The 26,079-nt window shown below is 42.3% G+C and overlaps 2 protein-coding genes across 6 annotated transcripts in view; both read left to right on the forward strand.

Moving 5' to 3' along the window:
• LOC108107794 overlaps window positions 1-26,079 on the forward strand; it is a 108,181-nt gene that overhangs the window by 66,023 nt on the left and 16,079 nt on the right. For all 5 annotated transcript variants that reach the window (XM_017215508.2, XM_017215506.2, XM_017215509.2 and 2 more), the window contains 2 exons: window positions 10,218-10,319; window positions 10,748-12,899. In XM_017215508.2, coding sequence (XP_017070997.1) covers window positions 10,751-12,899 — 2,149 coding nt within the window. In that variant the 5' untranslated portion in view covers window positions 10,218-10,319; window positions 10,748-10,750. The remainder of the gene's footprint in view (window positions 1-10,217; window positions 10,320-10,747; window positions 12,900-26,079) is intronic.
• Window positions 2,819-3,817, forward strand: LOC108107796. The gene has a single exon (XM_017215512.1). The coding sequence runs from the start codon at window positions 3,265-3,267 to the stop codon at window positions 3,643-3,645; it is 381 nt and encodes a 126-aa protein (XP_017071001.1). The 5' UTR covers window positions 2,819-3,264; the 3' UTR covers window positions 3,646-3,817.

Below are 26,079 nucleotides of genomic sequence, written 5' to 3' on the forward strand. Positions count from 1 at the left end.
GAAATGCATATTTATGAATTGCATGCGAGCCTTAATTGGTACTATACGATCATAAAACATTTCTTTTATTAAAATTTATATCTTTAAATGAATTTTTCCCTCTGCATCGGAAGCCAAGAGGGGCTTGCTCATTTCAAACTTTTGACACAGAAACTAATTTTGGCAAGCGGGCGTCAGCCAACCGAGACGTCGACGAGGACGGTGAAGAAGTCGCAGTTGCAGGAGATGGCGAAGGAAACCGAAAAGCTGCAAGCGTCTCTGAATTTTCCGACTAACCAAACGCCCTCACCCTTTTCCTTTTGCTGGCTTTTCATTCTTTTAGTGATTGCAATATTTCATTGCCTTTGCGGTTCGTGTGTTGCATACTTTTGAGCGATGTCGCTGAGGTTTGCCTTAATTAATTGCAGCCACTAACCCACTGCCGCGCTCCAATTTTTAATCCTCGAAACTCACCAGCTGCATTTTCCCCATATTTCGCCCTGTGCCTTGCATTCGAATGTCGCATTTGACTTTGAATGGCGCTTTAATTGTCATTTGATGTGATTTATACCACGAATTCTAGGAGCCGCAAATTAACGCTTTGCTGGCACTTCACTTCTCTGTCAAATCAAACTCGTACCGCCGTCCGTTGATTTATGACATTTTGATTAGGCGATAAGTGTCGGGAGTGCGGCATTTGTATCCTCTGTATGTGGTGACACCGAGGGGTTATAGGCCAGAATCCAAAGCAGCTGAGTTAGGCTTTAAGCACTCTGCATATGCAGCAATCAATTCAATTTGCCTTTGGCTTCGCCAATCCCTGCCTGTCTTCAGACCACACCAGAGCTCACCTTAATATGTTTCAATTTCATTGTGCAGTCAGCAAAGCCCCGGACTTGTTTGAAACTGCCTGAGCTGGAACTAGAGCACACTTGTGCATAGGATATGTGCAGGCAGATGGAGAGGAAAATTTGTACAAATATCCCTGGAAAATAAGCCATTAAACGAGGCCAGAAAGTGGCCATTGAATGTTTGCCCATCATAAATTGGCCAGAAATTGCCTGAAAATTGCACAGCAAAAAAAGAGTAGAAAACGGTAATAGAAGTCACAAATGGAAAGCAGCTACTTGAAGTACAATTATTGGTAACTTTGACATCTTTAAGTCTGTGTTTTTTGCGATGAATGGCTTTAACAAGATGATCTTATATTAGTAACCACCTTTTATTAACACCATTAAAACTTTGAATATCTAATAATCGCAAGTACTTTTTCTCTGCATGCAACTCTTTTAGACTCTAAGACCAATACCCAATCGTTTTTTTCCATTTTTGATGCTCGAAAGCTGCTTTTATAAGATAGAGAAATCAATGTTTCTGTGCCAATTACACGGCTAAAATGTTCACACCTTTCGTTAATAATGCAGCTGCGAAATGGAGATGCATCCATCGGATGAAGATGAAAATCCAACTGTGGATACAGTATCTGGCGGCCAAGGAAGTGCGCCAAAGAGCTCAAGCTGATTGCATTTCATTTTCAATTTAACTTACTTTTATTTCGAACTTCTGCTCTCGCTGCTGCTGCCGCTGCTGCTGGTAATACCGCCGTTCGGGCTGCCGGTCTTTGCAATTACCATCGGAGGGCAGACAACAGTTGGAATTACATTTTCAATATTTCCCAGAAGCAGCAAAAGCAGAAAAGCAACAGCAAAAACACTAACATCAGCTTCATTTTTTTTCTTTCATTCCACTCCGCTTTCGCCCTTCGCCTACATTCTTGGGCACTATGGCCATAAATTTTTAACTACAAGCTCTTGAATACAATTACTTTTCAATCTTTTTTTTTATAAATTTTTCTTTTTTTATTTATTTTACCAGCCCCTTCTTGTCTAGTCTGGCTCTAGCCCTATTTATATATGTTCTATAGTTGAACGCGAAAATTGCTTATTTCAACATTCAACTTTGAAAAGTTTCGTTTCGTCTCGTTACGTTTTAAGAGAAAAAAAAGCAAAAGTTTGCCATAATTCTGCCAGAGGTCTATCACTTTCTTCCCCTCCCCGACTATTTTTCCACCTCTTTCCGGCTGTCCCAGCTGATTACTTTTATTTTTGTTGCCGCGTATATATTTTAGCGCTGGAAAAGTAGGTTGAACTTTGTGTTATTTGATCAGGAATTTGACATGATGGTTTATGCAAAGGCACAAAAATATGAAAAAGTTGCCGTGAAATCTAGGCGACATTTTCCATTCCATTTTCTCCTGAGTGCACTTTGAACTGCTGCCCTTTCACTGACAAGGCAGTTATGAAACTTGATCTCGACGATTTGCAACTGGCAAAGTCATTCTCTCTACACAAATAATGCATAATGTAAAAGGAGGAAATAGCTTAGGAAGTTATAGTGTTAATGCAGTGGTAAGAGATAGAAAAATATTTGTTTTTAATATTTTCATAAATGCCTGTAACGAAGAGCAAATTTTTATATTTTTCTTTAAACAAATTATTTCCTTAATTAAATTCCATTTAAAACACCAAAAATTCTTTTTCTCAGTACTGAAAGTCATTATGCATATCGATCATCTAGGTGTCTGCCATCTCAGAGATCATTAATGAATCCTGAAAGGCGTCGCAGCTGTCTCCGCTCGCTAATCCTGCCCGGCACTTATCCTTGGTTGCAGTTCACCCTTTCCTCGACAGGAAAATGCATGCTCATCCCGCAGTTGCTAGCAAATATTTTCAGCTGCTTGGGAAAATACGTTGTGTAATGTCACTTAATCTTTTTATACGCGCCTGTTGAGATATATATTTTTTGTTGTAAATTGCCGGGGCGGCCGCGTGGGCGGATTAGTGGAACGGATTAAGAATGAAAGTGTTTGCAAAATACTAAAACTTTATGACCGGCAGCAGATTAAGAATGAATTGTTTTTTATTATGCCACCCGAGTGGGCATAAGTCAAAAATGTGTAGGTAAGACACAGGTAGTCGTTGTCGATGGTCAAGGATCCCAAAAAAGTCGGGCTCGGGAGGGGTCAGGTAAACAAACAGGCAGCAGGATAGGGTTCCTCTAGGTGCATATAAACTATTGTGGGTGGTGGAAGAGTCATCAATCGTTCAACAAACGTTGTACAAGCAACATCGGAATACATTTTTTTGCAACTGCAAATTATTCAAAATATTAAAAAAACATTAGCTGAAAAAATCTGCAACACTAAGTGCACTGCAAAAAAAGTTAAAGGAAATCCGCAACACACTTTGTATTTTGAAGATAAAAATCTACATAAATCGAGCAAAAATGCCCCGTTACCAGAAACTGATCAACGAAGAAGTCAGCTCGCCAGCAGAAACTATTGCCCAGCAACAGCAGCAACATCGCTATCAGCAGCAGCAACACAAGACGCCGAGCGTGGGCTATCACCTATATTTGTACCGCCAGCAACTGGCACAGAAGAACGTGGAGTACATGAGGTTGTCCAAGGCCAAGTACTTCATCACCGACACTCTCCTGGCCAAGACGGTGCGGAATTTGAAAGGCTGCAGCGTCGACGAACTGAAGACTGTTAATCACCAGATTGTATTCCGGCACAAGCTTCGTCATCAAATCCAAAGACTTCGCAAGCTGAGAAGTCTGGGAATCAAGAATGCCAATCCCAAAATGGAGAGCACGGAACTGTGAGAAGGAGCATCCTGATCAGGATCAGCTAAAGGAAGAGGTTTCTCAAGCTATGATCTAAGCATAGTTAAAAGGATAATCCTCTGTGGGATAATCAATTTGTAAATCTCTTCCTAATTTTAATCTCGTCAAATTATTCAAAATTTTAAAAATAATTTCTAATCATTACTTTAAGTAGCGGGCACTGCATGAGTTTATAAAAGTATATTAGTATAAATTTCGAATTTTATAGTTTATTAAAGATATTAATAAAAATATATGACTAAAAATGAGAAAAATAGTTTTTATTGGAGTTAAAGTGGAGTAAAATGAACTAAAAAAAAGGAACATAATTTTTAACGTTATAAAAAGCATAAATAGTCAAAAGTTACAAAAACTTCTGTGCACAGATAACATAACCAATTATTCAATTAATTAGTATTAAAGAAAACCAATTGACAACACGCATCCTCATGCTAATTGAGTTCAATAAACCGAAATCCTATCTATTAATAACCTAATCCAATTAATTAAATTCTATAAAAATATTTGCAGTACCACTTGTTCTATTTTATGTCCATTACTTTGACCACAGTTGTAAATATTATTTTTGAATACAATTCAACTGTCACAACTCCTGTTGCCGCCTGCTTAAGCTTAGACAAGGACATGAATGTGGACAGAAGCAACCTCAATGAACTATCAACTGAGGCCAATTTGTGGCAGCCACTAATTGAGTTCTCTGGGCAGCATCTTGACACGTGTCAAGACAAATCATCTCAGCTTTTCTGACCTTATCTTTTGACCGCAAGTCTTTAGAAATTTATGAGCCTTTCGGGTGCATTGAACCCGATTGCCATCATCGATTGGCAAACGCATTTTTTTATTTTTGTTGCAGACACAGAAAATTCGCATTGGGAGCTATGAATGATGATTGGGGACTTTTTGGGGCAGCAGTTTTTAATTGGAAAATAATATTCACAAAGTGCTTTACACTTAACTGAGCACCAACATCATTATTTTCACTCAAATAATATTAATAAATGCCGCCTGACCCACGCTATGCCAGCGTAATAAATAAATGGCGCACATAATGCGGGCAGTAAGTCAATTTTATTATTGAAATGAGTTGCGATGTTCAAACAGAAACCTCAGCCAAAGTGAATGTGAGTGTTAACAATTAAAACATACACACATACACACGGGGTGTTGTTTCACATATGCTAGCAATTATGCAGTCTGTGTGGGCGATGCAATTTGCAAACACTCAAAAGTAGGCTATGAAAAATGTCGCACGCACATTAAATTTTCCACACAATCAATTTCATGGCATAAGGAGCATTTTTGTTCTATAAAATGTATTTATTTATATATATATATTTGTTTAATTGCTCCAACATCCCGTCATCGAATATTTCAACTCGGCATTTAAATCAATTCCCCATCTTGCGAGGCATAAATACTTAAAGCGACAGCAGTCGATTAGTGGGCTTCATTATGAGCATCATTTTCATTATGTTTATTATGAGCTCTACCCACGGGTATGAGAACCCGCCCACTTTGCCGACCCAATCGCCAAGGCAACGCCTGAGTTTCTGGCCGGTCTCGAGTTAATGCAATAAATAAAATTTCAACTGCACCGTCGGGCATGTTTAGCCGCATGAAAAGCGACAGTAAGCCGTGCCTGCATAAGAAGTTGCCTGTTTATCTTGGCCCGGTCTTTGCCTTTTGTTTATCCCGGTGTTCAGTGGAGGTCCTGGTGCCCCAGCAACACAACAACTGTCCCTGTTCCTGTTTTTTCCCATTACCCTTGCTCATCTGTTACACGAGAAAAAATCACAAAGAAAAATAAAAACCCAAAAGTATTAAATTAGCCGAAAATTTAATGAGACATATTTAATTAAATATAATTTGTTATACTTTTTAGAACGTTTTAAATTAGGCAGACTTAAAAGGTTAAATCAACATTTTTCCAATGTGTACTTCCCTGTCACTTGATGGCTGTTTTCTTTCAAAAAGTTGCCTTCTGTGCTGGCCTTGCTGTTGGCGCTGGGTATGGGCTTGGGTTTGGCTTTGGCCCGTTTGGTTAGCACAGTCGCTTGGCTGCCTGCTTGGCCAACTGCCCTAATGAGTTTACAAAAAGTTTTGCTTTAGCAAAATGCGCAGGAGTGGCGAGGAGTTGGCAGGAACTGCCCAGCATGTTATACAAATTGCAGGGACCCCGGACAAAACTGTCATCAACGTGTCGTCCTCCTGCAGCGGTTGCATGTGGACGTTGGATGGTGGACAGGGGGATGGAAGACAGTGGATCGTGGTCGAGTTAGGCTGCCAGGCATTTGTTTACCTATCCTATTTGCTCTGGCATGTTGCATTGTTGCCTGTTACTTGGCGACTGAGCGAAAGTTTTCGCATTTATGTTGCTGTAGTTGCCATAGAAGTTGCAGCAGAATATGCATTTTAATTAGTTTAGCAAAGTTGAGCAGCAGCAGCAGCAGCAACAAGAACAAGAACAGCAACTCCAGCCAGACAGAGTCTCCGTTTGCGTCTGGTTAATTGCGCAAATTTAATGGCTGCTGCTCCTGCATCTGTCGCTGCACTTTAAGGCCAAGGAAGTTGGCTGGCAAAAGTTTACCACCGCCTACAGCCTACAAGCAAATGTACCACAAAAGTTGTTAACATTTCACATTTCACTAAGTAGCAAATTCAATTAGTTTGTTGTCATCTCCTTGGGTCCCCTTCACGCCCCCTCATGCCCGAAGAGCATGTGTATGTTTTAGTAAATTACTTTTAATGCCCCCAAAAGTTGCCTTGCCTAACCATTCGGCTGTGCAATTTATGCCTGTCGTAATTTACTTAACTGTCTGGTGCATAAATTAATTTGTCTAAGCATAAATCTGCCGACTATTTGGCGCTGCATTGTGGCCGAAACGAGGCTGCAACTGATGGCAGGAAGGATACCTCATTAGGTTTTTCAATAAATTTAATTCAATATAAATAGAGTGCCGGCTCAGACGCTCAGCGTTCCGCTGCCAGTCAGACGTCTGCCGTCAGCCACTTCATCTTCGTCTGCGCTTGCATCCGTCGGGTTCTTTTGGCAACCGCCTCTGGCAGCTGCACTCGGGCAAGAACGACTACAGCAACGGAGCAGGAAGCAGCATCAAAGTTGCACACGTCGCCTTCAGAGAGGACTTAAGGCAGCTGATGCCGCTCCTGCTGCTCCATCTCCTGGGCAGGATGAAGCTGCAGCTTCCACTACAACGCTTGGCAGGCGAAAATGCTTTAGGCTATACACTGGAGAAAAAGGGTGGATTTTTGAGCTGTAATAAAAGAATTTTTTTATTATCAAGCCAAAATGTATTACTTTCCTTTACTGATTTCTTAACCGAATGAAAATAAATATTACATTTTTTAAAACTTCAAAATCTTTTTATCAGTGTTCCTGTGCCATACCCCCTGCGCTTCCTGATCCCTTTCGAGGACCACCATACCAAACTCCCTCCTCCATTTTATGTTTCTTAGCCTGAGCCGAGCTTAGCCGAGCGTTTGTAACGCGTAAATTTGGCGCTCCAAAGCGGTGATTATGTCGTCGTCGTCGTAGTCTGGTTCTGCTTCACAGTTTCCCCCCGTGACTCTACTCCTCCAACCATCTCCTTGGCCAATTTTTCGAGCTGACTGCAGCGGTGGCGCCGGCAACGTCATCACTTGAATAAATTAAGTTGCTGGCAAACAGCTAAATGAAATTGTTAATTTAGAGCTGCACAACGGAGCGTATGCTTGATGTGTCTGCGTTACCTGGGCAACCGGAGTTACTGGTCTCCCCGCCGTCTGGTTTCCAGTATTCCGTGCCCAGTGTCCGCTAAGCCGCTTATGGCATGATCCCAATCCTACGGGCAGCATATGCTCACATCAATGGAGCCCTCCAGTATACTCCCTGAGCTCATCTGAGCTCCTTTATTTCAGCTTTGTCTCTGCAGCTCGGCATCTGCACCGTAATTGCATTTTAAATGTTCGTGCAGCTGCAAATGGGCAAATGATTACCGGAATTTATATTAAACTTTAACCCTCAGTCACTTAATTAGCCCGACTTCGACTTCAGCTGCAGTTTCGATTGGGCGTTAACTACTTTTTCATATGACCATCAATCTGCGGCATGGCCAAGTTTCGTGGGTGGCTGGGTGTGGGTTCGTAGAAACCGACACCTAACTACCAACGGGGCCAAGACAATAACAAAATCGAAAAGAAAAAGGAAAAGTAGAACTTTCTGCTGAGAGAGAGAGAGTCAACTTGGAAATATATTGAAAAATGCAGTACTTCGGTTTTTTTCACCGAGACTCTTTCCCCCCTTTGCCCACTCCTTGGCAAACTTTTGTGCAACTTGGCTGCGTCTGTCGTCCTGGTTTCCCCACTCGATCCTGGCCCTTTTGCCTTTGCCTAAACTGACGTAAATTTATAATGACAAATTGCATTTGGCGCAAATGCGGCGAGTAAAAAAAAAACGTGGGCCAGCGATTCCACAGCAGTCGTGGCCAATTGAGCGTGAAAAATTATGAAGCTGGAAGAAAAACGGATTAGGCCAAAGCCAACCAGCCAGCAGCCATCCAATGAGAGACAATCAAAGTGCTTAATTACAGCTTAAATCCGCTTAAATGCAAATTCTTTCCTCTGATTGCTGATTAAGCCAAATGAAAAATGAATGCGCCAGGTAAAGAAAACCCAGACAAAAGTGAAAGACTTTCACAAAACTATTGAAAAAGGGAGGGAATCAATAGAATCAAGATAAACTTGAAAAGAGATGGCACAATGAAAGTAAATTTATTGATTTGAAGTTCCTTTAATGAATAGAAAATGCTAATTTATTCTTAGCTTAAAGGCTTAGGTATGTAGGCATTGAATAAGTTAAAAAAGAAGCCGAAAACATGGAACAAATTCTGATTATTCTTTTCTTGTTAAATTTACCAAAGCAAATCCCATAAGATTACTCTGACACTTCACAATATATATTTATTTATTTATTTTTAACCTAGAAAATAGAAACCATATACTAGATAAATAGAACTTGCACACCCTGCTTGTATGTACTATTTGCAGGAAGCGAAACTCGCCTTAATATTTACACTTTCAATACCCCAACCTACCCACAACCATCAGTCAAACCAGCAACAAACAAAAGTGGCTTAAATTTCACCAGTGCCCTGTCCGTGTTGCTGCTGCTCCCGTTCATGTTTGCAACATTGTCGTGCTGCTGTGTTGAGGTCAGGGTTCATACTCTACCCATACTTTACCCACCGGGCATGGGCGCCACCGCGTCAGGCGATAAAGCAAAAAATGACACGTTTTTAATTTTATTTCACACCTACACACAAGGGCGGCGGCAACAAGAACCCGCTGCCATGTAATCAAAACTGCAAGAGAGCAACAGTCACAACACAACAGCAACAACTGCTGGTGACAACAATGCAACTAACTGAAAGGCAGCAACAGCAAGTTGAAGGCGCTAGCTAGACCAGGGCCAGAGAAAAATTAGATTTATCACGAGTGGTTGCCGGAAAAATTGTCAACATTTATCAACATTTTTCAACGGGGCAGCGGCAGTACGCGGACGTGTTTTTCTCTTCTTTATTTTTGGTTGCAGGCCAAGAAACTAAGAAATACAGAACAACAATAAGAAAGTCTGGCCAAGACTAAGCCGAGTTTCCTGGCTACTGCTATAGGTCCAAACTGTGCCAACACCTCTCGCGTGGGAGTTTGCTTCGCATTTTGATTAATATCCACTTGCAGGATGCAACAGCAACATCACGAAAACTGGCAACTGGCAACGGGCACCTAGCATCTAGCAACAGAAAGCAACAATCGCAACATGAAAACAAGAAAGCAGGAAAAGATTCTGGCCAGTCGTCCAGTTGCCACTGATTGTGAAAAGTGGTCACGATGATGACAAAAATTCACTGGCGAAATGAAAACAAAGTTGCCTGCCTTTCAGCCAGTGTGTAGGTGCTACTCTGGGCCAGAGAGAGAGTTGGCCAATCTCCACTCTTCACTCTAGTGAAAGCAGCCTGAAAAGAACTTTCCCAAAACACATACACACACACACACACACAAACAGAGACACACCGAAAAAAGAAAAGTGGCAGAGCCTTGAATGCGGTTTATATTCTTTTGACTGGTTTATTTGATTTGGCAGCCAAGGAGTAGGAATGAGCTAGAGAATTGTGAGAAATTGCTTGGGATTTGTGTGTGGCAAATTGAGTTTCAAGCATTGAACGCCATTCGAGCTGAAAAAAGACACAGCTGCCATAAACTTTAATCATTTTAGGCCAAAATTAATTAAGGTAAACATGAAATATTTTGCGGATCAATTTCCTGACTAATCCTGGCCCATTTTGTTTTTTGGGCCTCATTTTCATTAGGCAACTCAAAAGCGAAACACAAACATTAGATGAAACCCTAACCTAGCAAGGCCACTACTACTCTTTACCCTTCGCCTGCACATAATCGCATTTTAAACTTTTTCAATAATAAAACTTTTCTAAACGGATTTCCCGCTGGACTCGTTGCGCTTTAATAATTTTTTCCGTTTTTTATCTTTTTCATTCCAGGCAGCAGGCGGTTTTCAGCTGATGAGCAACAAAGGACAGAGTGCATCGGAGCCATTAATTTAAATTGGGTATTATGAGCGCAATAGCAACAAGGACAGAAAGGTTAGTCAAGATCTAGCAAATATGTATATAAAAGGGTTTAAAAATCAAAGGAATGAAGACTCATGGCTTGCTAATAATCTCTGAAGTTTCCGTTTTCCGTAAAAAAGTTTACAAAATAAGATAAAAGTTATAACCTCCGTAAATAAATATAAAAACTGATTATATTTTAAAAAATATTCGTTAACAACTACAGTTTCTTAAACGGATTCGAATAAGAAGATAAATAAAAACAATCTGAGTTTTATTTTCCTGTTCAAACATAAAAACGAGATTAAACTTAAATTTGATATCATAAAAATATCTATTAAAGAAGTAGCTAACTCCGCTTTTATTATGATCATTAAATCAGATTGCCTTTCTATAATATTGTTTTTCCTCCATTCTCCCATAATATTAACTTTCGTTTACGTTTTTTGTTTTTAATTCAGCTCATGTACGACAAGTCAAAGAAATCGTGGAGTCAGCGGCTCAAGACGCTCGGCAGCGGTGACAGCGTGGACAAGAACGCTTCTCTAGCCGCTGTCAGCGGGATGCAGGCCATGCAGCAGTTGCAGCTGCACATGCAGCAGCAGCACCAGCAACTGCAGCAGCAACATCAGCAGATGCAGCAGCAGCAGCAACAGCAACAGCAGCAGCCACACTTGCCCCACCATGGGCACCACCAGATGGTGAGCGCCTATCAACTGCCACCGGTTTCCGCCGCCGAATTTCTGCCCAGCGCCCTCTCACGTTCGATGAAGTACGCGGAACCCTGGATCTATGGAACTGTTCGAGGGATTCCAGCACGTCCATCCTATGGCTATCATCCCCATGCAGCTGCCATTTTCGCGGCCACAGAGGGAGTTCCGGGAACCACAGCTTTGGCCGTGGTGATCTGCTCCTGTGCCGAGTATTTGAATGGCACGAAACGTGACGTCAAGAAGGCGAGCGTGTGCAAGAAGTGTAAGGGGTCCAGGTTACCCCTGGCCACCATTGGCGGTACCGGCGGCACAGTGCGTCTGCCAGCTGTCAGCGGTTCGAGCAACTCGCGACGACCCATGGCGGCCACCATGCGTGTGGTGAGTGCCACGAAAAAATCACGTCCCTCTATCCTGGATCCGCAGAAGGATCCCTATGACCTGATGCGACGCACGCGACTCTTGTCCCCGGAACCCAGTTCCAAGGATGCGGACGGAAAGTCACGTAGTCGCACTGAAACGGGGGGAAATCAGCAGAGGGGACGCACCCGAACTAGGGCACCTCCTCCACCAGCCCCGAGCCAGAAATCTCAAGGGGTAATGGTTTCCGCAGTACCCGATCCCACGGACTGTTGGCTCATGGAGGATAATGAATCCTTGCTCCAGAGCAGCGGCCTGGCTTCTCGGGCCTCTAGCCGGCGATCCATACTCCGTTGCCACGTCAATCCCTATGACCTGATCTCAAGCGAAAATGGAAAGCTCCAGAGTAACCTAAGGAAACCCCATGACCCCTTCAATGTGGCCGATGCTCAGCTTAACGATGACGATCTGGAGCGAAAGAGAAGCACCAGCAAGTTCTACAGCGGCAATGTGGCGGCCATAGCTGGCCAACGTATTAGCCTGGGCGATAAATCCGGCGATAGCTCCGATCCAGGTGACAGCTATGAGCGAATTATTATAGTTTCTGGAGGAGAAACGTCGTCTAATGGACCGCGACGACCGCCGCGCAATAAAAAAGCGGATGAGCCAGAGGAAATGCCCGCGGCAACAACAGCAGGAACGGCATCAACTCCTGCAGCAGTTGCAGCAGCAATAGCAACAGTCAAGCCCAAGGCTGTGACTCTACTGGAAGTGGAGCAAAAAGTTGAGGACAAAGGTTCGACATATACAGTTCTCACTGTAACGCCCACTTCGCCAGGCATCAAGTCTATATTAAAGCGCCCCTCTACTCTCGAGTTGCCTGGAGTGGGAATAACTCCTTTGCCACTTCCTCCGAATGACAATTCTGGATTGGTGACGCCCGCGGGCAAGTCACAGTTCTATATTCCAACGCCAACGGGTACAGCTGCCACGCCCACGCCCAACAGTATGACGCCCATGGCCACATCAACACCTACACCCACTGCCATTGGTGCAGCAATCACGCCGGGTTCACGCAAAAAAGTGCAATTTATGGTCGAGGATAAAATCATAGCCACGACTGCGACAGCGGCGACAACTGATGACAGCGATGCCAGTGTTGCTGCAACGAAAACAAACTACGAATACTACAATCGCAAGCGAAATGCAGCAGCAGCAGCAACATCAACAGCAACATCAACAGCAGCAGCAACAACAACAGCAGCAGCAACAGCAACAACAGCAGCAGCAACATCAACGGATCAGCAGGAGGCAACGCTGTTTGCGGCTGACGTTGATGATGAGCATAACTTTACAACTTCCGCTGAGCCAACTCCGTTCATAAAGCCGGATAGTTTGCATTATGAAGATGTTCTGCCCGGGCCCCAAATATTTGACAGCAACGAACAGCCAGCTGCCGGTGGTTCTTCCTCCTCCAAATTATTACTGCCAGCGGACGGGTCGCCGCATGTCACTGTGAATCCTGTCAGCGTTTTACCAACTGGTGAGTACTGCGAATTCCGACCTTCCATGAAACAGTTGACTTTTAATTAAGGACTGCCAGTTTGAATTTTCGCAAAGGTCAACAGTTTTTCTGTTTTCAGTCTAGGTTTCATTAGTTAACTCGCTGGCATTGGATTAACAAGCAAGTAAATTAGAAAAAATACTTTTCAGGAACTTAAACTAGGATTTCTTTAAAATAACTTACATACCTATTTAAATGCCTCAAAATTCCTTTAAATATTGAATTATTTCACTATTTTTCTAAGTGTACCATCTACAAATGACGTGTTAGTTCATTCCTAAGACACTCCAATTCGCCGTCTAGTATTTTACTCCCATTTTAACTATCTATCTGCCTGGCTGTCTGTCATTTATACACTTACTCACTGGACTCCGTTTGCTTTTGAGTGAAAATGAAAATGCTGGCATTGTTTGCTAATTGCTCATCATCACGGCACGGTCTACGAAGTTTGCCACATTGCACATTACGTATACGCAAAGTTGGCGGCGACACTTTATGCATTATACAAATTCCCTAACAAGCATGAAAACTGTTTTGGCCAGGGGTTGTGTGAGAGCCAATTGAAATGCTGACATTTGAATGGGTATGGCTATGATGGGGAGAGTGGGAGTTGAAGAACAGAGGGGTATGGGGACAGAGGATAGGGGGTCACACCTGGTGCAAGTTCACGCAGGGGTTAACACCATAATCAAGCATCAGACGGAGCCGCAGTCAGACCCTTTGACACAGTCTCCCTGTCAACGGCACACGCTCTGCCGCCCACCCACCGAATCACCAGGTAAGCCTCCAAGCCACCCACTGAGCTCACCCCAACCGCCTAGTGAACACCACCCACATCACGTAGCTGAGCGGCAAACAAAACGACAGTTACAACTACAACGGAAACGACTAGCAGGCCAAGTCAACGTGACATTTGCACCCACAAATGGCAGCGACGCACGGCGATATTCCAGCGAACTACTACTATTCACATTCGCATTCACATATGCACCATGCTTACTCCTCCAGGTACATGAAGCGGTTGGGTTGGACGGGGGGAGCGTTGGGAAGGCGTGGCACACATGTTCGACTTCATTCAAAGCAAATTAACAGCCGGCACACACAGGGGTTAAGCCGGCGGGGAACACACTTCATAGACAGACAAAAACTTTTCATTCAATTAAATTTCGACGGTGGAGAAAAACTTGTGTCCATCAGGGAATTGAGTTGAGTTCGGTTGAGATGAGTTGAACGGAATGAAAGTTAACTGAATGGGTACCAGGATTCACTGGCCTACATTGGCCACCTGGAGCAAATATTTCAATTAAAGTTCAGTACTTATTAAGCTTTAATATTGGCTTTTGAGTTTTTCCGGAAGTAATTAACATTAAAAAAGTTAATCAACTATTAAAGGATATTACTTTTGAAAGGTTTTAAGCACTTTGTTAGCATAGTTATTTCTACAAGATCTAAGCTTAATTTTCTTATTATTTGCAAACCTCATTTATTTCTTGAGCTGCCACATAAAGCCTTTCTTTCGCCAGATAGATAAAAGTCTTTCTCCTCATCTCAAGTATCCCAGAAATGCGGGCAGACAATGCCAAGCCATCGCGAATTTCGCAGTCACCTCATAAGACAGCCAAGAGACCCCCAACCGACCACAATTGCGATGACTTCGCCTATGGCTGTCTACTTTATTGTGGCCCAAAGGAGTGGGCCGGCGGGAGGAGCAACAGCGTCATAAAGGTGACATGGTCGTGGCAATGGCGCCCACGCGTCTCCGCCAAGACAATTACAAAGTTCCTCCTGCGCTGGCTGCAATTTGTTGCATTGTTTGCCGGGAGTTAAAGCACTTGGAACTTTGCAAACTATTTTTGATTTGATTTTTGAAATTGGTTCGCTACGGGCGCTTAGCCAACCACCCACCCACTATATTCCAACCATCAGGCGACCGCCTCCCCAGATGATTTATGGCGCACGTGTTGCATTCACCGGGTCTCAAAAAAAAATGGTAAAAAAAAAGGAGGAGAGTGGGTCGCCAGACGGGCCAAATCGCAGTGAAAGGCATTAAAGTGATAGAGTCTGGCCGCTCGACGGTGAAATTTGCATTTCTAATGCCCCAACGCCAACGCGGCAAACTTTGAGTCATGACCATGGCCTGAACTCGCCGGATTATTAATATTTCATATTTGTCTGTGATGGGCGAAAATTGCGCCTCGATGTCCGACTTCCGAATGGAATTCAAAAGAAAACTGTAATATTTTAAGTGGTTCAGACTTGGGCAAAAGTTTATGACTCTCCATTAAATCGATGGGGGAATTCGGTAGTTCCAGATACAAATTTTTATTCATTGGATTTTGTTTAAACTTTATGTTTCTTTAGTATGTATTAATCCTTTCCTACTCCTATTAAATCACACATCCTATTAAATATACTTAATAGAATAGTAGCCAAAGTAAATATATAACCTTAAAGCAGAAAATATATTTAATAAGCTAATTAATAACAGCCACTCTTTATTAATTGCATAAATGCCAAGCGGCAAACTTGTGAGTAACAAAATTAAATTGCTTTGATAAAGGGCCGAAAGTAGCATTTAATTGAGCAAATCATAAAATTATTTAGACCAAGCTTCGAGTGGCATTGCGTTTGGGAAACATTTCCAATTAACACGCTGCCGACAGCTGAGTTTCAAAGGAATATCTACCCAGGTAGACGATATTAAGTCATTAGCATTTCTGCAATCCCCCACTTTGTTTTTCTCCCTTCTTTAGCCATTGAGGGAAATTTTTGCTTTGCTTTCCTGCTCATTGCAATTTGCTTCACTAATGTTTCTTCTCTGTTTTCAAACGTCGCTCCATTCATTTAATGGCGTCTGCTTTAAATTTCTTTTCACTCTCCAACGTTCTGTCTCTATCCATTAGTCGCTGCCCATCTCTTTCTCGCACTCAAATGAAGTGTGAATGGGAAAAGCGTTTGGAAATGAGATTTTTAAATATGGCCAGCAATTGTAATTCCGAATGCCAATAGCAGTAGAAGCAGAAACAGCAGTAGCAGTAGCAGCAGCAACAGCAGTGGCAACATCTACAGCAGCAACATTGTTACATTTTGCATTTTATATTGGCAAGCTCAGCGGAAGTTGAGCCTCATGTCTTCATGTACTTTGCATATTTACACTAATAGAAATTGTGGCAGGCAATTGAAAAAAGTTGTTGCCGCTGCTGCTGTTGCTGTTGCTGCATGGTGGTGCTATATGTTGCTGTTGCCACTGATGTTACTGTTGCTGCTGCTGCTACTGCTACTGCTGTTTTATGTGTGGCCATAAAAAGTGTCGCAGGCGGTTAAGGGGGAAGGCGTGGCCAGAAGGGCAGTTTTATGGCCCTGCTTCTTCTTGAGTTGCTGCTGCGGCTATTTTATTGTTGCGACAACAGCAACATCACTAGTGTGTCCAGGCTTCGGCCATTCCTCAAACTTAATATATCCTGTTTCCTGATTTTCATGACGTCCCTATAAGTGCCCAACAAGCTCTTGTCCAGCTATGGCCGCATTTTCTCGGTTTTCCTCGGGCTTACCCCCACAACCCATCCCCGTTAGTTGTTTTCCTCAACCCCACTAACCCTGTGTGCCATTTTCTGCATTTAAGTGCAATTCTATGCAAGAATGTGCCGACATGCATATTTGTGCTAAAGCCATTTCCCAGCTCTACTGGCCACCCCAGCTTTCCCCCCTGGCTTCTCTTCCTTTCACTCTCCCACAGCTGCCATAAAATGTTCGTTTTGCCAGCTAATGCATACAAATGCCTGATGCGCTTTTTGCATTACAACAAGAACAGCAAAATAAGTGAATGAAAAAGGAAAAAGGCAAGAAAAGGAGAAAGACATCTAAACAACAAACAGAATGGTAAATTTTCATGTGTGTAAGCGACAGGGGACATTCACTTTTAAGTTGGCATTCGAAAAAATCGCATTGAATCTTGAATCCAGAAACAATGAGGAAAAGTCTCGGAGACTTCTAAAAAGCCAAAAAAATGTGAAACACATGAAAGTGGGAAAAGGAAAAGTTGGAAAGGTACAGAGTAAAGTTTGAAGAGATTTTCTTTTAAGATGCTTTTAGTTAATGACTTCTCTTAAATTCTGACTAAAATCAATTAGCAATTTCTGGAAATTTTAATGAAAGTAAAGAACTTATTTTTAGTTTCTAACTTCTGAAATATATATTATTCATTTTTTTTGTAATATTTTAGCTTTTTTAGAAGACAGAACTTGCTAACCGATAATTTGTAAGACCTAGAAAATCTCTTATTTATGAATTTATTTCCCATGACACCAATAAATTCAAATACTATAGAACCGCACTCTTAACACTTTCTCAAAGTAAACTTAAATAAGAAATTAGCCAAGCCATAACCCCAGGAAAGTTTTCCTGTTTTCGGATAAGATTTGCCCATTTAAAGCTATTGTTGCCGCAGTTCTTCCGGTTTCTATATCAACTATTTCTATTTTTGGTTACTTTACTAATGCTGTTGTTGTGTCTGCCATCGATTTAGTTGCTAAATAAGTTAAATTTCAGCATCTGTGTTGGTTTTTTTCTTCGAAACAAAGCCACAAAGTTTGAGAGCGAGACAGGACAGAAGACAAATGAACTGCCATTCGGGATGCCTTGCTGCCCGAGCTAGAGGGATATATCAAGTGTCACTATCGATTTTGCACAGTGCACGTGAAGTAAGGAAAATCCATCACTGTGAGGATGGAAAAATATTTGGCATAATAATAAAAGTGCATGATGCATGCTGTCTATGGCCACTGGTCAATGGCCAAGGGTCTGTTGCAATTTTCCGATTACCAATGGACCTTCATTGTTGGTCTGGCTGCTGATTTTCCTGGATGATGTTGCCATTGCTCTTGGTCTCTTCGAGTTGTTGGCATGCTAAAGTTGCCTTTTGTTTTGGGGTTTTAAACAAAATGAAATTTTCTACCAAGCTCTCTTGAGAATCTTGGCCACAGCAAATCAAAACCGCAATGTTCCCGTGTATTTGTGAGTGTTTCTGTATGGGTTTTCATCGATGGCGAACACGAAATGCCACTTGAACTGCTACAGAGTAAAAGAGATAGGGATAGCTAAAGGGAAAGAGAGAGCCAGCATGATTGTTGTAATGAAACGTAACGAAACAAATCAAAGCATGTGGCACGTGAGTAGCTGAACATGCTCATCTCGATATGGCAAAGCCCCCTGACCAGTATGTGTTACTACACGGAAAATATAATATTAAAAAACAAAATTTTAATTTAATTTAAAATTTATATAATGGTTATGAATATAGAGAAATAGTTCCTATTATCAAGGAAATATTTCCTTCTTTTCTTTTCTCAGATACAGATACTTCCACTTCCATTTCTATTCCAACTTTTGTAGTTGAAATTATAAAGCATTCGTTGAAGTGCATGAAATGCTTGCATATTACTTGTATTTCTTTCTGGTCTGCTCCAACTTGTGACCCTCGACTGCCCCTCGTTGCGGTTTATTTTTCCTTTTGATTGGCTGTATCCCCATCTACGTGTTGGGGTCACAGGAAGCGACCCATGGTATTATTGTGAGAAAATTGTTGACCAGCCGGCAGACAGCAGCAACTTGCTAGCTGGCCAACGACAAACTTTTCGCAGAGTGCAAAAAGTTGTAGGTGCAAATAGTTTTTGTAGTTTAATTTGCCAATCAAAAGTTGAAATTAGCGAATTACAGCTGTCAATTGAATGATAACTCTTCCAGAGTAATTTTTCAGGTGTTATTAGTCGTTGAAACGAAGATGAAGATGATATATAGATAAATTTGCTTTCCTTCTTCACCAATTCCTGTTCAATAATTATCAGGAAAAAGCAAATTGCATTAGGAAACTGTCACTCAGCTAGCATTGCATTCAAGCGAAGGAACTGCCAATCAATCGATCAGCATCGAACAATTCACTCGAATTTGCCGAAAAATGTCGATGGCTACAAGTTTTGTGCCATTTACAGTTTTTGGCAACTTCTGTTGGCAACGACATCCGTCAGTCAGTTAGTCATTCAGTCAGTTAGTCAGCTAGTCATTCAAGCAATCAGTTAGCTGGCCTAAATGTTGACACTTTCATTTTTGCCAGCCACATGCTGTTGCTGCAAACTGCAGCTGCGACAAATATTTATTCATATTCATCGGGTGGCAAACACAATTTTTTGTTTATTTATCGCGCCTTGCTGTATTTTGGAGGATAAAAGTATGTGTGGGGTGGGGAGTGGCAGCTCCTTTAGCGACACTTTTGGAACACCTGGAAAACTGCAGTGCGGCAACCTCTTGCCGAAAAATCAACTGACAACAACACGCAATTTATGGCATTTATGTAAAAAGCGAGCAAACAACAAGTGCAGCAATTTTTGTGTTGCATACAAAGCGGTGTTGCATGGGTGGCTGTCAACATGGTTGGAAAATTGGTGGTGGGTGGCATGGGGCACATATTTTTATCCTTCTGCGCTTGGCATTGTGCTGAAAAATCAATTAACTACACTTTGAAATGTTACGTGAGCAGAAGCAGCCCCGCCGATATCGCCCCGCCTTTGTGGTATTATAAACTGTTGCACTATATGTATTCTCTATATATATATATTTTCGCAACTAATATTGAAATTCCGGGAGCGTTCGGGCAAATAAAAGTAAATCTGACGCAGCTGCAAGGTAAATATTTAGTGAATCGGCTCAGTCAACAGTCCGGGGGGGCAGGTTCACCACTTCCCCACCATTTTCGAAAAGGGGGTTTCTTCTCTTCTTTTTTCCTGTATTTTGTGAACCCAAATAGCCATGACGCCGACAAGTGCACTTGACAGCGCACTCCAGAGGGCAGAAAAGGCCAGGACGTAGTGGGCGTGGCATCAGTAAATATTACAGCGGTAGTCACGCAACAGAGGCGGCGGTTAAAAGGGGGCTCCTGTTTCACGGAAATAAAAAAGTTGGCACTGCTGCGCTTATAAAAATGCAACTAGTTCCTGGCGTAAAAGCCCATGAGCTGGTTGGCTGCGGATGTGGATTGAAAAGCGGATGCGGATTTTCCACACAAACACACACTTTTGGGGGGAGAACCACAAAAGCCTGACTTCAAGGGGTTTCCCCGCCTTTCTTTTTTTTGTGTGCGTGCGAACGAGCGCAAAAGTTATGAAAACAAGGATAAAGAAGTGCAGGGCCAGAGACAACGAAGAAAATGAATTTTCATTTGCCTGTGAATACGCAGAAATATGCAACAAAACCCAACTAAAATGGGAAAAAGGAAAAACATAGAAAGGGAAAACTAAAAAAGAAAGCCACAGGAGCAACTACAAAGATCGACTTAACATCCACAGATTCAGTCCATGAAGAGTGCAGGAAAGTTGGTTAAAAAGGGGAGGAATGTAAACGGCATTCCATTCCATTTCAAATCAAATCAATTTCTTTGACAGTCTGCATTGTGTCTCAATCAGGGCAGCTGAATGTCAACTATTGGCATTGTAGGTGGAAATATGTCATACCAAAAGGTTCGATTTTAAACTCGAAAGTGTGCTTAATAAAGTGGTTGTTTGTTAGAAGATTATACAGTGGAAAGTGTTTTTTTGAAGCATTTTTTTGTAATCCAACAACAATTTTTCTTGTATTTTTATCTGAGGATTAGAAGATAATCTTTCTCGTGAAAACTTTCCTAGCTAACTTATCGCAGAACCTCTCTCTCTACCTTTCACCTAGACTTTCCCTTTTCTTTCCTGCTCAAGATTCGTTCCATTTCCAGTCACTTGTCCTCTCTCATATTTGCCTGTTTAGCTAGTTTTCCAGACTGTACTCATGTATGTAGGGTTATATGTTTGTGTGCTTTTACGTGTTTGCCAACTTAACAACAGTAACAAACAGCAGAAGAGCCGCCAGCAGCGACAACAGAACCGAATCCAAATCAGAATCAGCGGAAAGGGAAGCTCTGCAAACAAACTGGAAAACAGGAAAAGAAAAATACCCGCGTTACAGATAAAACAAAAATTTATTTGCATTTCACCTGCATGTTGGCACCTGATTGCGGGCGGGCCGTTAAATCCCCCACAAAGCATTCTCTAACACACCAGCCAGCCACCCAACAAAGTCACAGACTCCGCCGATCCTATATGTTATCGCCCATCGCTGTGTTTTTACACAGAGGAAAATAAGTTTTAATAAATATAAACATTACTTCTTCCTGAACTTACTTAACCGTGTTAATGTAACTAACAAAAATTTACTTCCTTAACAACAATTAAATTTTATAGCAAATATTTGTTAATTTCATTTACCTTTTTCTCAACATAACTCCACGATTGTAATTCTCATTTAACTGCTTGCTTTCCATGGGATTCAAAAATATTTGTCAAGCTTTTTCTGTGGGAAAGGCGGAGCAGGGGGCATCTACCTGCAGCATTTGTGTAGGTGTTTAGCAAACACGTGGCAAACTGGGGAGTGGTGAAATGAGGGGGATCACTTGCTCCTGTCTCTTTGGAGGCACATCCACTCCAGTCTAGTAGCGACAGCAGCACGTGCATGTCCTGCAACAGGAGCAGCACCAGTATAGCCACCTTTCACCCACATTTGGGGTGTCATGTAACTGAGGCTGAAATGTCAACAGTTTACTTTGTGCCCATTTGGCACACGCGGGGATTAAATGGGTTTTTGCTGCAGCTGCCTTTGACCCCAGCCACGCCCCAGCCACACACACACACGCCCTTTGAATATGACGAAAATTACAAAAATAAAAAATAAGAAAGTTATGTTGTCGGCAACTTCAAGCAGAAGTCACTTTGATTCGGCCACAAAGAAGCCAGCAAAGTGAGGAAAAGCCAGCAGACTCAAAAAATATTAATCGCGTGCTCGCTTATCTGATTTGTGGCTCCACCTGGCGGGCGGACGTTTACTTCAAAGTTGATGAAGTGCCAGAAAGCTTCCGCGCCACTTGACACCGACTTCCGTCCTCCACGAATTTCAATTCAATGCGCTTCGAGTTGCGGCGACACTTGAATCGCACATACGCCACGTGGGCCGGCACTTCTCGATGTGGGATGGTGGGTAGGTAGGTTGGCCAGGGCATAAATAAAGGCAAATACGCAGGACGTTAAAATATATGGCGTACAAAACGTGGCGGAAGTGCCAGCAAAACAAACCTGGAAATGAAAATATAAGTTGAAGAAGTCTGAACAAGCAGAACGAAGTCAAGATGCTCTGGAAAAGTAAGGGGATTTGGGTTAGGAGTTAGGAAATGGGAGATGTTGGAATGAAAATGATGTAGAGTGAAAAGTAATCTTAAATTTAATGATTTTAGTTTCTATTAAATATAGTTATTTATTGGATTCTTCGGTTTTACACTTCGTTATTTGTGTATTTTCTGATTAATTTCATTCTTCTTTGAGCCTTAAATAAACTTTAGTATAAAAAAGTTTCCTTATCCTACATTCTTCTATCATGTATATACAGATCACTAGTAAGCCTCCTGGGCCACCACAATTTCCTTCTCCTAATGTAGGGTAAACAAAACAAAATGTTGTCCACTTGAGGCAACGCAGACAGGTAACGCAATCGCAGGCTAAAGGAGTCCTCTCCTATATCTCCTCCTTCTAGTTTTCCTTTTGCCATTACGCACGTGATTCATATGCAGAGCTCCTTATAAAGTGTCCTTTCGCTGGCTCTCGCCTCCGTTTCTGGTTCTGTTTGTGTGTATGCCGGTGATAGGTGTGCAGGAGCCTTGTCACAATAAATTTAGTAAAAGTGACAAATATTTTATGCTTAAGAATAATTGATGAAGTGGCTACAAAGCGGCAGCGCTTTCAGAAACACCGAGAGACACGGTCACGTCGAAGCAAGTTGGCCAGGTTGTTGAAATGGTTTTTGGCCATGGTCGGGGTTTGCGGGAAAAAAAAAGGACCCGACAAATAATAAAGCGCTAAATCATAGCCACGCTTAGTACTTTCAACTGCCACCCCCAACCGTCGGGGGAAAAAAAGCGATGGCAAAAACTTGGCCAGGAGAATGGCTGTCAGTTAGCTCATATGTCCTTGCGTAGGCCAAAACGAATGTGTGCATGGCAAATAAAAACAGGCAGCGCCGGATATTACGACATATTGCCCCGTACACACAAAAATTGCGCCAAGGATTATGGCACTACATTACAGGACCCGAAAGCAGTCCATCCCCAGGATCCCATCCCCGTTCATGCCTTGCATATGAATGATGGGCATCATTTAATCATTGTCTATGACTCCAACACCTCGCTTCTCAGGATCTCAGGATCTCAGCGAATGTGTGTGTGTGTGTTTTGTTTGCCCCTCCTGTTTGTTTGTGTGCTGCGCTTGACATCTCCTCGGGTCTGTTTGTCCTAGAATTTAACGCAGAATAGTGAGGAGCTGCATTTGGCTTTAAGTTATGTACTTGGTAGCAACTATCCCGAGTGGCCATTATCCAAGACAAACAGCGAGTCCCTATGGACCTTTAGATAATGCAAACAAGACGGAATAATCCAGGACATAATTAGTTTGTAGGTCATGGAATAGATATAGAAGATTGAATCTTATCTGTGCTTAGAATTTCCTCGAAACCTTAAAGACTTCCCACTTCTGTGGAAACTGTTTTTCTTTCTATTCTTCGACAAATTTCAATTTCCAGCATATGCAGATTAGCATCCATTTACTTGGCAACATTTTTGCGCCCTTTTAACAAACAATTATTTGCCATGAATAAATTAGCAGGACTGCCCCCCCACGCCCATTTTGGCCCACTGATGCTGATCAATTTAAAAGAAGTAATAACATTTAAAATTCAAATGCAAACACACACACAGCGTGGGGCGAATGGAGCGGAGGCAAAAAATTGAGCTAATAAAAGTGGGCGTGGTCGTAGGCTAAGAACCTTGAGACACCGCACATATGGAGAGCTGGAGGAGCTGGGTAGCTTCAGAGGGGAGGGTACTAAAGGAGCAGTAACCGCGTTGTCTGTCTGTGCCGGCACTTAGATGCCCATTATGCCTGCGGGCCATAGACAGCGACTACGACAACTTGCCAGGAGTAGGAGTGGGGAGTAGGAGTAGGGGGATATTAGGAGCAACTAAGAGAAGCAGAGGAGCCTGAAAGCCTGGTGGCAGGACAAAACAAAAAGCGCCTTCAGCACATCTATGGTATATGCGAAATTAATTGTCTGTTTGTTGCCAACAAATTTGAATTTAAACCGCATGCAGTGCTCTCCAACGGCAACAAAACAGCTGCACAGCCAGAAATAATTGAATTTTAAATTTAATTTCGGTAGTCAACATATCTGTTTTATATTAGTAACAAATTGTTTGTGTTAACTACTGTAAATTTGCTTATAATTGCAGCTGTAAATGGTTAACTTTGGCGGCAATTAAATATTTTAGTTACTGAAAAATTTAACTAAAATCCAAGTTCCCTCATTCGGTTTTTTAAATATTTTTCCCAGTGCCAAAATAGCTGAAATGTGTGAAATGTAAGCGGCAGCCAAGCGGGGAATCGTCGCACTCCCGCATCTCGGCCGAATCCGCTGTCTACCCGGAGACTACGACTACGATTCCAGTTGGCTGTTCCTGTTTCTGGTCCTGGTCGTGGTCCTGGTCCCTTGCTCCTTTGCTATGGCTCCTTGTTGTTCTTATTTTTGTTGTTGCTGCTGCCGTGTGGGTGCGTTTGTTTGCTTACGAAACAACTTCAAGTTGTTGGGCTTAAGTTGCTAGTAGCTGTTGTGGCTGTCGCCCGTCTTTGCTCCGTTTCACAGTTGGCCGTGCGGTTTGCTAACTGCGCCGAAAAGTTGGAGCCTCTGCTGAGGCTGAGGCTGAGTCTGAGGCAGAAAAGAAAGTTTCCCACGCAATGCCCCGGCGATTGTCTGGCGGAGGGTCCCTTTATCCTTGGCAGGGGAATGCCTTTCTTTCCCCGGCAAAGTACATACACACCCACAGAGCGAAAGCCGTACGACACCCTCACACGAAGGGAGCAAATTAATTGCTGCTGTTTTCGGCGCTTATTTGTCTTTGAAATTTGTTTCATGCCAGCAAACTGGACCCCAAAATGTCCTTCCCGCTGCTCTATCCTGGATCTAAAGTCCTGCGCTCCTTGGCTTTCGCTTCCCTCCTTGGTGTTGTGCGTGTTTGCCTCTTGCCTATTTGCTATTTAAATTTAATTTGCATTACTTAAAGAATTTAAAAAAGCGAAAATTCCTCATGCGTAATACGACAAGGACTCCCTGTGTTTTCCCTCCTTGCTTTCGGTTTCTTTTGAGCAGCTTTTCTGCTTGAACATTTTTATTTACTTGCGGCTGGCCGTCCACTGGCAATTTCTGTTTATTTTCGACAAGTTTTTCGTTTTTTTATGACCAGACCAGAAATACTTTGTATAGTTTAATTTTTTATATTGCACCATATCTTAAATTGTTCAAATTGCTGACCCTCCCAAATGGCACGAAAATAACATTGCTGACCCAAGATTGCGCATACGCACCATTGGCCACTGCACAACCAACCCGTGTCCCTTTTCGTCTGGGGCACTAAATTGCATATTACCGCAAAATCAATTTACATTCCTAAACTGATTTTCTGAGCTCTCCCACGCGACCCTCCGTGTGCGGTAGGAAAAAGATTAAATTAAAATTATGCTCCTGCCTCGCCGACCTCCAATTAGAACGGCAACGCGACACTTGGTTACCTCCCTCCCTCCACCGCAACAAGTCTAAAACCATTGCCAACCAACTCGAACCACCCGAGATCTCATATGGGAATTGCTTTCTGCTCTGCCAATTAACCCGTTGCCTTCTGCGAAAGTTACGTTAAGTAAAAAGTTTTAAAGTTTTATGGATTCAAAGCGGTTGCACTTGATGTATTCGCACTCATGGAATTTAATTTGCACGTCGCTTTAGTGCTTGGTGATTTCGAGAAATTAAATAAGAACTTTTCCCCGGAACTTTGGTCTCTAAATATTCTAGTTATTCTTTGGCAAATATATTTTCCTAGTATTATGTAAAGTTTTTACAGCCTCTTTAGGGCAGCATACAGTGAAATTATCAACAAATATTTGATGACTAGGAAAATGCCAAGCCTTTAGCTGAAATTTCATTTTGAAAATGGTTAATTTTATGTTTTTAATATTAGTTTTTTATATGAGTAATAGTTTGATGGTCAAGATTC

This window comes from Drosophila eugracilis, unplaced genomic scaffold, assembly GCF_018153835.1.
Source record: "Drosophila eugracilis isolate 14026-0451.02 unplaced genomic scaffold, ASM1815383v1 contig_2088, whole genome shotgun sequence".
NCBI classification, from domain to species: Eukaryota; Metazoa; Arthropoda; class Insecta; order Diptera; family Drosophilidae; genus Drosophila; species Drosophila eugracilis.